Consider the following 14,623-nt stretch of genomic DNA (forward strand, 5'->3'; position numbering starts at 1 on the left):
AGTGTGTTATATGTGTGTGTACAGTGTGTTATATGTGTGTGTATAGTGTGTTATATGTGTGTGTATATAGTGTGTTATATGTGTGTATAGTGTGTTATATGTGTGTATATAGTGTGTTATATGTGTGTGTACAGTGTGTTATATGTGTGTATATAGTGTGTTATATGTGTGTGTACAGTGTGTTATATGTGTGTGTATATAGTGTGTTATATGTGTGTGTATAGTGTGTTATATGTGTGTGTATAGTGTGTTATATGTGTGTGTATAGTGTGTTATATGTGTGTGTAGTGTGTTTTATGTGTGTGTATAGTGTGTTATATGTGTGTGTAGAGTGTGTTATATGTGTGTATATAGTGTGTTATATGTGTGTGTACAGTGTGTTATATGTGTGTGTACAGTGTGTTATATGTGTGTGTATAGTGTGTTATATGTGTGTATATAGTGTTATATGTGTGTGTATAGTGTGTTATATGTGTGTGTACAGTGTGTTATATGTGTGTATATAGTGTGTTATATGTGTGTGCACAGTGTGTTATATGTGTGTGTAGTGTGTTATGTGTGTGTGCAGTGTGTGATATGTGTGTGTATGGTGTGTTATATGTGTGTGTGTGTGTGTGTTATGTGTGTGTACAGTGTGTTATATGTGTGTGTATAGTGTGTTATATGTGTGTATAGTGTGTTATATGTGTGTGTATAGTGTGTTATATGTGTGTGTATAGTGTGTTATGTGTGTGTGTGTATAGTGTGTTATATGTGTGTGTATAGTGTGTTATATGTGTGTGTACAGTGTGTTATATGTGTGTGTATATAGTGTGTTATATGTGTGTGCACAGTGTGTTGTATGTGTGTGTGTAGTGTGTGTTATGTGTGTGTGTATAGTGTGTTATATGTGTGTATATAGTGTGTTATATGTGTGTGTACAGTGTGTTATATGTGTGTGTATAGTGTGTTATATGTGTGTGTACAGTGTGTTATATGTGTGTGTGTATATAGTGTGTTATATGTGTGTGTATAGTGTGTTATATGCGTGTGTATAGTGTGTTATATGTGTGTGTATATAGTGTGTTATGTGTGTGTACAGTGTGTTATATGTGTGTGTATAGTGTGTTATATGTGTGTACAGTGTGTTATATGTGTGTGTACAGTGTGTTATATGTGTGTGTACAGTGTGTTATATGTGTGTGTACAGTGTGTTATATGTGTGTGTATATAGTGTGTTATATGTGTGTGTACAGTGTGTTATATGTGTGTGTACAGTGTGTTATATGTGTGTATATAGTGTGTTATATGTGTGTGTACAGTGTGTTATATGTGTGTGTACAGTGTGTTATATGTGTGTGTACAGTGTGTTATATGTGTGTGTATATAGTGTGTTATATGTGTGTGTACAGTGTGTTATATGTGTGTGTACAGTGTGTTATATGTGTATATAGTGTGTTATATGTGTGTGTATAGTGTGTTATATGTGTGTGTACAGTGTGTTATATGTGTGTGTACAGTGTGTTATATGTGTGTATAGTGTGTTATATGTGTGTGTATAGTGTGTTATATGTGTGTGTACAGTGTGTTATATGTGTGTGTACAGTGTGTTATATGTGTGTATAGTGTGTTATATGTGTGTGTACAGTGTGTTATATGTGTGTGTACAGTGTGTTATATGTGTGTATAGTGTGTTATATGTGTGTGTATAGTGTGTGGCTGTGAGGTGTTGCTGCACTGACCCTGGACAGCTCAGCCAGAGCTGAGTTCATCTCCTGGTCACTGGCTGAGATGGTCTGCCTGATGTCAGCATAGTACCTGCAATCACCACAATGATCATCAACTTCATCAGCATTACTGACATTCCACACTGGCCTCATACGCTGCTGATGGAAGCACATTTCACACTAAAAAGAAGAGAGCTTCAGAAATGTAGAGAAAATCCACCTTAACCAAACAGCATCTTTGATACAGTCATTTATGTATTGCATTACACAATAATGGAAATTAGATCGTAACAATCCAAAATGCAATCATTCATATCTGGTGTGAAATCTCAGTCATAATATCAAGTGTGCTGTTTCAGAATAAGGTTTAACCCTTTTAAACTGAAGCAAAAACAGCTACAAGCAACTTAAGAAGAAATGCCTGAAAAATCTACAAAGAAAAAAAAAACCCAAAATGTGAGGAAAAAAGAAACTTACGTAAATAAAAACAAAACAAATATGGAATGACCTGAAAAAAGTCTTTAAATAATAATAAACTTCTGAGCAAAAGATGGAATATATAATTATACAGTTTTTTTTGGACATTTTTCCCTAATTCTTTTGGAAATCATTTTCCAAAGCTACTAATATCTTGCAGTAAGCAGAACATTTGCTGCCAAGTTGCTCAGTGCCTTTTTTCCTATGTTTTCAAAGAAAAATAAACCAGGGCCCGGTAGCTCAGTTGGTAGAGCAGGCGCCCCATGTACAGAGTGTGTACAGTCCATGTACAGTCCTCGCTGCAGCAACTGCAGGTTTGATTCCAACCTTAGCCCTTAGCTGCATGTCATCCCCTCTCTCTCCCTTTCATGCTTAAACTCCTCTCAAATACAGGTCTTTATATTTCTAGCTCAGGTGAGGGACATACAACTTGAAAGGTAGTATTTAATATTTATTTTAAATAAAAAAGTCACACCCCAGCCTGCTCTGATAAAGTACAGTCCCACAACACCAGCACGGAAGCTAAGTGATGTCCTGCTGTGGACGGGACCGCAGCAAAACATATTTTACCTAAAAAAAATCCACATCTTTTTAAGTTTAAATATTTATTTTTTTAAATTTTTATTTTTTATATTTAAATATTTGCTCCTCTTTAGCTTCCACAGCAGCTGATGGAGGCAGTGGTAGAGCAGCAGCTCCACTGTTCAATGGAGTAAAATGACTGTTGTCTCTGTGCAGTCTGCTGTTTTTGATATAACAGCTTCAAATCCCCGTCAGTGAGAGCTGTCTTACAGCAAGGTCAAGCTGTGAAAATATTCTAAATATAGTGTACACTTAAACCGATATAGATTTTTTTAGGTGGTTTAAAACTAATCAGTAAAGACAGAGTTTACTCAGCGCTGCTTGATTATATGGTCATGATACGGTGGTTTTCTACCCCGAAGTTATGATTGTGATGTGATCTATATCACAGACTGTATAAATATATAGGTTTATTGCAACTAGCTGAAAGAGGTCATATTGCCACCTGCTGAGGAGGAGTCGCACATACATCAATAAATAGATTCTCCTCCGCTGCTTGTATACTGGGACAAGGACAGGAGTCCAATTAAGTGACCTAATCAAGCTATAACTGTAGCTCCACTAAACTGTGCTTGGAAAAGTTCTGAGTAATACCACTTAGAAACACAAGGCAGTGATAAAGCTGTCTGAGCTCTGAATGTGACCCACCTCTCTACCATCTGCTTGTAGCGGGGGATGTCTCTGGCGTACAGCAGCTTGTTGATGGGAGAGTCCTGTTGAAAAGGAAAGAGGGACAGAGAATTTAAGAGAGGAAGAGGGACAAGAGGCCTGTCTGAACATCAGCTCTGTGTGTCACTGCTGTGAAGTCAACACCTGCCACAGAAACATCCCTCACAGCCTCAAGCTGTCCTCCTTTTTAAACATTTCCCCTTTCATCAGTGGTAACAGTAGAAAAAACAACAACAACTGCTTAAAATAACCACACATGTTTTATGGAAATATGTAGTGTATTCTGTCCTCACCCGTCCCAGCTTGTGCTCAGCGATGGTGCAGGAGTCCATGAAGGTCTGGGCGATGACGGAGAGCACGGCGTCCACGTGGTCTGACGCCTGCACGTCAAAGATGAACTGAGGGTTCTTCACAATGTTGATCCAGAAACGCAGAGGGAGACTGGAGACACAGAGCGGGAACATTATCAGTCTAACTTGTTTCAAGATCCAGTTTGCATCAGTCCTTAAAGTGGTTGGAACAGGGTTCATACACACAGGAACAAGTCAAATTCAAGGATTTTTAAATACTTTTTCAAGCACTTAATTTTTTTTTTTTTTTTAAAGGATGTAATTGTTCTCCACCTGCTGCAAGAGAATTGTGCAAATTTGTAAAAAGAGCAAACAGGCAAGCAGGGCTAACAATACACAAAAAAACATCCAACAGCTCTACCATCACACACAACTGCTTATGTCCTGCTGAATTACAGCTCCAGACTTGTGCTAATGACTGACACTGCTATGTTGTGAGTGTTTTGCAGGCGGGCCTCGACTGTTTGCTGGTGTTTGCCAACCCATGAGCTCATACGGCATTAGAAGATAATTGCCATTCCAGCCGTTCTTGGCTTTGTCACGTGTCGTGAAATAATTTCTTTCTCTGTTTTTCTCACAGTAATATTCCTGTATTTTTTTAGAGGATGTGTCAAAAATGTCAATTTTTCAAGATAATCCAGTACTTTGATTTCTGAGTGTCAAATTCAAGTTCTTTCAGCACCTCAAACAAACCTTATTGGAATAAATGACTCTTTACTCTTAAGTTTCAACATTAAATACTATTTTGAAAAACAGTGTTTGGTCCCTAGTAGGACAAAACTTTTTTAACCCTTCACATTGATAGAGGATGTCAACTTCACCTCCTCATGACACCAACTGGCTGTCTGTATTTGTGTGAGTCTAATGCACAGGACCATATGAAAACTTCATGTTGGCATGTCATGATGCTCCTGGCCAAAAAAACTAAAGTTTACAATATTAGAATTATCAAAACATGCTTAAAACTGCTAAAATTGCACTAAAAAAATGCTGTAATAATTTTACCTTAGATTAACATAGAGTAACAAATATTTTTGTTGCATCACACACTGGACACACAGCCTGTTTCTGCAGAGACTCTTTTGTTAATGGTAGACCAGCTGTCTTTGCTGGACATGATATTTATGATAATCTTCGTAATGGAAATTCATCACAATCAACTTATTGGGAGTGTATTTTTATATCGCAGTCTGCCATAAATTAGTATATCATCCCATCCCTGGTCTATCATGTACCTGTTGGTCTTCCAGATGTGTATCGTCTCTGGGTCGGAGATGCCGTGTTGTCCGGCCTGGTCGTCCAGCAGGTCAAAGAAGTATTTGACAGCCAGTGGGACAGGACGGCTGGTGCTGAGGATCACTGTGAACAGATCGTCTACAAACTTCTGCAGTGTCCCCTGAAGAAAGTGGAGTCAGAATGGTTCAGTGCAGAGCTTTGTTTGCTGCTGTGCAACAGTGTGCACATGACAAGTGTGTCTGTGTGTGTGTGTGTGTGTGTGTGTGTGTGTGTGTGTGTGTGTGTGTGTGGGGGTTTACTGCAGGAAACTTGTGTTTTAATCTAATCAGTAAACGTGAGTACCTCGTCCATGTCCCTGTTTTGTACAGTCTTACCTCTGTATCTGTCTTGTGTTTTAAATGTATGTGTGCACTCTCCTGTTACTGAAAAACAAATCTACCTATGGGTATAAATGAAGTCACGTGAACCTAGAATGCAAAAAAAGAGAGAGTTCCTGCATACTGCCAAATGACTTGCAAAAAACAGTAACAATGTTAACAAAACTATAACAAAAATATAAGGGAACAATATTTCCGTTCCCATGTGAATTATAATGTATTGACATTTTAGATGAAGGCTAGCTTTACATTCCCGTTAGTTATGCAATGTCCCCTCATATACTCCCCACGTAATACTTGGTGAATTCAGAAATGGATGTCCAAGTATTTTAAAATAGGCTACAGTTTCTTTAATTGGGTAAGAGATTTGCTTTTGCACTAAAAGAAAAGGAAAGTTTGACATTTCCTCATTTTCTCTCTTTGTTGAAACATTATTTTAGGTTAGAGGGCATTATTGCACATAGACCGGGAACAATTAAGAACTATTAAAGAAAATGGATCACATTAAGGCCATGTTTAGAAGACTGATGATCATGACTGTGTTTTTTTCTTTAGTGATAATGTCTTTGTGGTTTTTTGTGTGTTTTGTACTTGGTTTTTGTTGTTTTGTTGGGTTTTATTTACTGGTTTTGTGGCATCTGCTTGTGGCATGTTGATGGTTTGTGATGTGAAGGTAATATGGTGCATCTTGTGTGTATTGTTTTATATGTGTATTTTATTGTTTATAAATATAATAATTAAAAATGTGTCAAATGCAAATGACCAAAACGTTCATGTGTTTTTGCAAGTGTTTGGACAGTGTTCTCTATTTTTCGCATTCTGTAGGCGTTTTCCTCCTTTGCTCCTGTCCACAAGTTTTCAGAAGGTGTGTCTGAGCCTCGACATTCAAACTCGCGTAGCTGCAGCACACAGCTGGCTGTTTATCTGTTCATTGTATGCACTTAGATACAAGTGACTGTTTTCCTATTCAACTCAAATTATAATGTGTCAAATTCATACAGCTGAATAGAATTTTTTAATTAAACCTTATGGAATATTTTAACAACAATTTGCACATGTGTGAGATGGAAGCATTAATTTTCCTTTGAAAAAGCCATGCAGTTGTTGCATAGAAGTATTTATTTATGATATTTGCAAAATAAACAAGGCTCCAATGCATTTTCAGAAATGTTTTGACTCACAAACATCAGGATTATGTAGTCATACAACTTGCCTCACATTTCATCAGCTCCTGGTATGGACTTGTAAGTGTCCATTTTTGCAACATTTAAAAAAAACAACTTGACAGCTATATGGAAACCTTGTGTGTGTGTGTGTGTGTGTGTGTGTGTGTGTGTGTGTGTGTGTGTGTGTGTGTGTGTGTGTGTGTACCTTCATGGAGAGCAGGCGGGTCAGGTAGATCTCAGGGATGGCCTTGGCCCTCTCTCTCTCCCTCAGGCTGCCTCTGCGGTGTTTTGGCAGCTCTGGCTCCTCGCTGGCTTTCACTAGATGCCACAGCCTCACTCCTCCTTCATCTGCGTCCTCCAGCATCGGAGTCTCTGCACACGGCAATGTTTGAAAAACTTTATTTAGTACAAGTCACTCAACGGTGGTGCCCTGCTTCCCTGTCAAACATACAGCAGGCTCACTATATCAGTGATCAATGGACTGAAGGTCTGTGTATCTTTTGGTCACTGGATTTTCATTTCAAAGATGGGTATTTAAAAAAAAACAAACTGTAATTAGATTTTTAAAAAAATAAAAAAATTTAATTTCTTTCATTTTTCTTGGTCCAAAAGCGAAATTTAAAAGTAGTCTGATTTTCATTCTCTATTTAGTAAATCAAAAAATAAAATCAGGAAGACGCATAAAAAAAAAAGCCCCCCTTTTTTTTCTGTGACCGGATGTGGTCATAGCAAGAGTGCCAAATACAGTGCAGCAGCGTGCCAGGCTGGATCACTACTGAAGCCTTTTATCAGTTGGTCGGTAAAGGTAATACAGATCATATAGGTACCTATATTGCATGTTTTTAAAGCCCTGATGCAGATCGGTAGTGGTTGACACATGTTGGCTTTTTTAATGATTTAGCCACTATAGTAAAGTCCTCATTTGCCTGGATCTCTATCCTGTTTATCCTGATGGTTTTGTAGATAGTTGTCTGATATTATTTGCTGCTTGGATCAGCTAACATTTAAAGAAAGTGCAATGATTCTGTATGGAACAATCAGTTCACATGCTAAGAATCATCCAGCATATACAATTCAGCATTACATCTGTACGGGTTCTCATTTGTCCACCATCACAGGATATCCGCTAGTCCTGATTTTTGTCACACATCTTTGAGTCTGAGAGGCGTCTTCAGTTTGGAGCACATTATTGGAAATGCCCTCAACACCAAACAGACAAAGTCCAGTAGCTTTGAATGGAGGACTCCACTTCCACCGCCCTCTGGTCACAGACACAGACAATCACTCTGTAAGAGGGCCGGCTCTGTGCCCTCAGCCTTCACTGCTTTTAACAGTCTGGCCACTCTGTCATAGACTTGTGCTGCTTTGTTTTCATGTTCTTGTCTGTTTATAGCCAGTCTGTTACCTGCTCTAGGTGTTTATATGTACAGACTGTGAATATTCATTGCCGGTATGGAGGACAATAAAGAATGATTCTGAATCTGAGCCTCTTGTATCCTGTAAGACTAGAAGTGGACCTCATTGTTACTGCCTCTATTCACTCTGTACAAATTAAAGCAAACAGGGTGATCCCGAATCCCTCAAGTCTTGCTTTGACCCTTTGAAACATGGGGAGATGGCAACATCAGCTGAACAAGATGTGGCCCAATAATTAGCAAAAAAAAGAATAAAAGAAATTTTAAAAAGAATAAAGAAAAAGTTAAAAGAAATTACCTGAAAATATGCAAAAAAATTTAAAAAAGAACTAAAAGAGTGATGAAAAATCTGTATGTATTTATTTTTTTCTGTAACATAATTTAAATATAAAATTACTTTCAATATAAATACAGTTTTTTTTCTGATAATTCTCCCCTCTTTAAAAAAACCCCACAGAAAACAAATAAAACAAAAAAAAAAGATTTTTTTTGGTAATTTTCTTGTCACCTTTTATTTATTTCTTTGAACTTTTGGGACATTTCTTGCCAAGTAAGTCATTGCCTTTTTTTCCAGTGTCCAGTGGGAAGAAATCAAAGCAATATGCTCAGGGTTTAAAGACTCTTTTTTAAAAGATTATTTTTATGGGGCTTTTTCACTTTATTATACAGGATATTTTGAGAGAGACAGGAAAGGTGGGACAGATAAGGGGGAACGACAGGCAGCAAAGGGCCACAGACTAGACTTGGACCCGGGCCGCTGCAGGAGCCTGAGGCATATGGGGCGCACACTCTACCCAGTGAGCGAGAGGTCGCCCCCGAAGCACTCTTTTTAAAATGATTATTCTATGTGCTGAATTTATTCCATTATTTATAATTCATAACTATTTTTGCACTATAATGTAATAATTTTTTCATTATGTAATAAAGTATTACATTATTTATGAACGGTTATTACATCATGTGCTCATGGCTTTCTTCCATTATGTGCTATTATTAAATTATTAGTTTTACTAACATTTAAATTATTACATAATGCACAGTTATTAGATTGTGAGTTGTAGTGTTGGTGAGCTGCTCATGAGTCTTACTTAAGGATACTTGGACATGTGGACTGCAGGGACCAGGGACTGGACCACCATGCATCTGCTTAGTGGATGCCCCGCCTTTTTAATTATCAAAAACATTGATGGGAAAATATTGGGATTTGCTTCAAACATAAAATAATTGGGATCATTAAAAAAATCTGGATTATAAAAATACTATTTTTAGCACAATGATGTTGTAGTTTCACTGTTTACTGGTTGAATGACTTGATGGACTCAGGATCACTCTGTTTACTTTAAATTGTGCGGAACTCTGTCCTTAACCCTTTGGGACCTGAGAAAATTGGAAGTCTTTTAAAAACATAGGTAAAAGGCAATGAGCAACTTATGAAGAAAATACCCCAAAAATTAGCAAAAACATTGTAAAAGGTCATGAAAATTACCTGAAACAATAATGATTGATTAAACATATATTATTATTATTATAATCTAAGTCTTTAAAAAATATTTTCCAAATCTACTAATTTCTTGCAGAACAGTTCTCAGTGCTCAATGCCCTTTTTTTCTTGTGTTTTCAAATAAAATCAAACCTATTCGCTCAGTTTTTGAAGGTTTAAGTACTTGTGAAGGTGTCTGAACGCAGCACAAGAGAGGCGATGTTGATCCAGGTTTCGAAGGGTAAAACACTAGAACCACCTAAAACCTGGTACAGAAAGTCCACCTCTAACCTCCAGGGTCATTTTGACAGAGTGATTATAGTAAGAATCAATGAGTGCTGGTTATTCACATCAGCAACAGTCCAAACACCCCGTTCCCACTATGAGACATGTTCAGTTATCTCTGCTGTCTGGATTCACTAAACAATTCAGGACAGAGTGCTGTGGTGACAGATGAAATGATACTGGGTTGTTAGATATGGTTCCATTAAGAGTTTAATGGAAGCAGAAAGGACATTTAGGTGTCAGTTTGATGTGATGTTGGATTATTAATACAACGCTGCTCTCAGTTTAACTCACTCTCTCCTGCCACGTAGTCGTGGTTGTCGTGGTGAATGTGTTTGGTGTGGCGAGGGACCAGCGCCACTGTTGCACCATCTGGGACCTGAAGAACAACACAAAGCAGACTGTTAGCATTATTATAATTGTAACTGTTACAGAGTAAAGGTGTGTGAGTGCAGGGTGACCTCTGACCTTGTAGTGCTGCAGGGTGTTGAGACGTTTCCAGTTGCCCTGAACCACAGACGTCAAGTCCTCGTCTGACAGGATGAGATGACCGGCGACACCGGACCGCCACTCTGAACATGACACAACAAACACACACTCAATACACTGTGTGTTATTCTGTCAAAGCGTGTGTGTGTGTGTGTGTGTGCCGGCACGTTTGGTGCATCTGGAGTTGACTTATTTAACCTTTTCTCTTAACAGAAAATTAAGAGAAAATATAAGATACATTTAATTAATTTTCAATTAATATTTCCTATTAATTTTCAATATGTAATTATGAGAAAATTGTTATTTTTTAAATAATTATTCCAATAATTATAATTATCTTTTTTAAAAAAATATTTTTTTCTCTGTAGCTCTCTCTATATTTTTCTGTCTTTTTTTTTGGGCAAATTACTAATTTATTTCCTATCAGCTTTCCCTAATTTTGTGCAATTTAAGGGAAATGTCTAGTAAAATTGCTTGTTGCATTTTTAACCATGTTGTTTTTAAACCAAACTGGCCAGGTTTGAAAGGTGAAAGGTGTTGAATGTAGCACAAGATTCTGATGTCATTCCAGTATTTAAAGAGTTATTGGCCTTTTCTTGTATTTATTTTTGTCTGGCAGTAGGGGGCACCACAACTCAACAAGTGAAACAGGAAACCCTTATAAAAGAGCACCAGTTCATCACTTCTGTCACTTCACAGCTGCAGAGATCAGATGTAAAGTAAGAAAGCTACAAAGCATCTAAAGTGATGTGTGTGATGTGTGGATTCTCACCCAGGTCCAGTGAGTCTGCGTGGGGTCGGTGGGAGAAGGAGGTGCCCTTGTACACCTGATCCAGCAGCTTCTCCTTCACCTGTGTGATGGTGTCACAGTCCAGCACTTTGGAAGGCAACGGCTGGCTCTCATTCACTCCTCCACCCTGAACCAGGACATTCAGAGTCTGCAGTACACAAGAACAGAGGGGTGAGACACTGAAGGAGGACGTAACTTCCTGAAGGTCATGGTGAATGTCTGGGATTTGTTAATCAGATGCAAAGGATCATTAGGTGTGGAGTCAGAGTTCTCCTCACCAGGGTCTTGTACTCGACGTCCTCTCGCAGCAGGCGGTTGTCATTTAGGGTGTACTTGGCCTTCCCAGTCACAGCGTCCACCGGTCCTTTATCTACCTGGTGCTTTATGGCCCTGAACAGCATGTAGAGAGACTCTCCCGCTGAGTCCTGCACGCACACACACGCACACACGCACACACACACACACACACACACACACACACACACACACACACACACACACACACACACACACGCACAGACATGCACACACGGACACACGCACAAGTCAATTAGCAGAGGCCTAACACACTCTACAGGACAGAATGAATAACTGCAGTAACAAGGACATTCTTTTAGCTCCATTAATTCAGCAACTTGCAACTTTGTGCCAAAGAGACTGAAAAGTTTACATTCAGCAAACTGAGAGTTTATGAGGGAAGGCTGGACGTCAGATTTTTGAGAGAATGGGATAAGGTGTAATATTGAATTCACAACATTTCTTTTGGACTGGTAAGTAATATCCAAATTTAATTTGCTTAGTGCAACATGTCTTCAGTACTAAGTCCTGGTGAGCTACAAAAAAGGTGATTGGCAGGAGACAATTTGTCCAAATTTTATTTCTGGGTTTAGTTCTGGGTGAAACAAAGAACATGTGGATCTGATTGAGGGAGTCGGATAATAAATACATCAAATTAAAATTCTATAACTATTTAATTCATCTGGCATTGCCATGTTACACGGCGACAGAATGGGTGGCGGTCTCAAAAGATTACACTCTGGAACCTGGTTTCAAAAGTTTGTGTTTGGAGGCCCCCAAAACACTGTTGTTGTGAGAATGAAAGGTCAAACCGCAACAAAAGTTTAATGTTTTATGAAAGAACCATTGCCGTGTATACAGCTGCATTATCCTGTATGTTGCTTACAGGCATGTTTACTGTGGAGACGAGCTGCTCAATATCATGAGAATTAGTAAAAAATATTAATTGTATTTCCTAAATAACCTTCATCTCAAAATATATTATCTTACTTTCACATGTATGTAATGTTGAAAAATGACAGTAAGGGTTCTTATTACAGCTATGCAGATGACACACAGATCTATCATGCATTCTCGCCAAATGACTTCAGCCCTATTGATTCACTTCAGCCGCTTTTACACAGAGATAATGCTACAGGGTCACTATCAAGTCCCCCCTTTATAGCACTCCTGCATTGTTACACAGAACCAGCCAATGGAGGCATCATTCCACTCCTGTGTGTGCAATGATACACTGCATCGCAAAGCAGACATGACGGCCATAACGTTAACGTTGACATTTTTGGCTGACGTGACATTTGATGGTGTAGTTGTAGCAGAAATTTAAAATCGTGTCATGTGTGGACTGACCCTGAGGAAAGCATAGAGGCAGATGGACATCCAGTTGGTCAGCAGCTTCTCCACCACTGTCTCTGTCCTGCAGAGACAAAGACACACAGTTTGAGTCACGTCCTTTAAAACAGCTGGGAGCACACTCACTGTCCTTCTTCTTACCGTCGCAGCATCAGTTTGGGGTTCTTGGCCACATACTGCTCCACCAGGTCGTTGAGGAGAGTTTTGAGGATGTCGGTGAAGTACTCCAGTTTTCCGTGCAGCGACACTGTAAGCAGGGACGCCACGTACGCCCTGTCCCTGGGAGAGAAGGTCCGCTGGCTCTCCAGAGTGTGAATGAACTGAGAGGAAGAGAAGAGAAATGTTGCCTCTGCTCTAAATGTGGGTGTTATCTTAAAGCCCCACTCTGCTGGTGACGCTGATGGTGATGCTGGTTACCTTGGTGAGGAAGAGTTTGCTGTTGAGCAGGTTGGACAGTTGCACCAGGCCCTGCTCCACCGTCTGCCTCCGACACTCCTGCACGTCCAGGTCTCGCCTCAGCGGAGACTCACGGTGGCCAGGGAAGAAGATGCGTTCAGCGTACATCCGATAGTCGAGGAAAGGGATTCCGGAGCCCACCAGGTCGCTGGACATGTCCATCATCTCTGTCATCAGGTCTGAGACAGGGCAGAGGAGGTGGGGGGGAAACATTAGGAGGTGTCACTCTTTGTCTTCAGCTTCTACTATATATTATACTCAAAGTGCATGTTGGGAAGTGTGTTGGGAAGTAGGAGCCAGTGGCGTCATTAGGCCTGAGCGTCCGAGGCTTCAGCCCCAATTGTTTTATAAATGGCCCCGGATCTTAACATTTATAGAGTTTCAAAAATAAATACTGAAATAAATAAAGGCCTAAGGGACTGTTCATGAGCCTCCCTGGGTGACTTGGGGGGGAAAATGCATGAAGTGTTCTTCCCACATGATGTGTTCAAGGACCATTAGAAAATTGAAAATTCTAAAATAATTTCTCTTTTTACAGTTTCTGGCTGGATTAAAAATGCTGAAATTTTGCCTTTTTTCCCTCTCATTTTGCAAGCCCGCAAGTTTGAATGCAGTGTTTTCAGTAAAAATCACCAAAACTTTCAAAGAAAAGAAAATTGCCAGAAATTGTCATTTAAAAAACAAAACAAAACAAAAAAATGTCAAAGGTTTTAAAAGAAATAAATCACCAAAAATGTCTGATGAGAAAATAAATTGCAAAACCAGTTTGAAAAAAAATAAGAAATGCTAAATTTAAAGAAGAAATTCTGTAAGTTTAAAAAAAACACACAAAAACTTTCAATAGAAATAAAAAATGTATAAAGTCCCTCCCCAATGTTTAAAGAATTATTTTAAATACCTTCCCCCTTTTTGTGCCAGCCCCTCCCCTCTCATAAATAACAAACAGTCCCTTTTAATGATCCTAAAAATCTGTCTATACTTATACTTTTCATAGTCTGTATTTGTATTAAAAGTGGCAGAATCAAAGTATTTTTCCAGCTCTAGTCAATAAATGTTAAATGATAGCAGTTGTAAAGTATTCTGTTTGTACTCAGTACTGATTACTAACAACTACTAATAGTTTTAACATCACAATTCATAATTGAAGTTTTAAAAATTTTTTCAGGGTAAATAAGGTAAAAAAAGCATCATAACATAGCTTGTTCGTCACTGTACCCCCCCAGACCTCCTACAGATATCCGGGCTTAATCCCTGGTGTCCTCAGATCTTAGAAACGCCCTGGTAGGAGCTGGTAAATATTGACACTGGAAATTGTTGGCAGGCTAAAATTAAACTCCTCTGCAGCAACCGGGTGGGTTGTGAGGAACATTTTATCCAGAAGGTGTGATGTAATGGGATAATCTCAGACGACCAGTGTGAAAACAAAGTGGACCTGCTGGCCTCCACAAACTCAAATAAACTCTCCTCTTCCTCTGTCTCTGGCTCTCCTCTGCGA

At 38.9% G+C, this 14,623-nt stretch overlaps 1 protein-coding gene across 4 annotated transcripts in view; it reads right to left on the bottom strand.

Annotated features, from left to right (window-relative positions):
- The window catches only part of plxnb1b (plexin b1b), a 152,004-nt gene that overhangs the window by 8,096 nt on the left and 129,285 nt on the right, over nt 1-14,623 (bottom strand). For all 4 annotated transcript variants that reach the window (XM_088082924.1, XM_088082911.1, XM_088082929.1 and 1 more), the window contains 12 exons: nt 13,090-13,307; nt 12,814-12,992; nt 12,670-12,736; nt 11,301-11,447; nt 11,005-11,170; nt 10,212-10,315; nt 10,038-10,122; nt 6,769-6,935; nt 5,020-5,180; nt 3,728-3,875; nt 3,414-3,478; nt 1,722-1,797 (listed from right to left, as the gene is read on the bottom strand). In XM_088082924.1, coding sequence (XP_087939050.1) covers nt 1,722-1,797; nt 3,414-3,478; nt 3,728-3,875; nt 5,020-5,180; nt 6,769-6,935; nt 10,038-10,122; nt 10,212-10,315; nt 11,005-11,170; nt 11,301-11,447; nt 12,670-12,736; nt 12,814-12,992; nt 13,090-13,307 — 1,583 coding nt within the window. The remainder of the gene's footprint in view (nt 1-1,721; nt 1,798-3,413; nt 3,479-3,727; nt 3,876-5,019; nt 5,181-6,768; nt 6,936-10,037; nt 10,123-10,211; nt 10,316-11,004; nt 11,171-11,300; nt 11,448-12,669; nt 12,737-12,813; nt 12,993-13,089; nt 13,308-14,623) is intronic.

The sequence above is a fragment of the Plectropomus leopardus genome, chromosome 2 (assembly GCF_026936395.1).
Source record: "Plectropomus leopardus strain MGB_pleo_1.0 chromosome 2, ASM2693639v1, whole genome shotgun sequence".
Taxonomy (NCBI): domain Eukaryota; kingdom Metazoa; phylum Chordata; class Actinopteri; order Perciformes; family Serranidae; genus Plectropomus; species Plectropomus leopardus.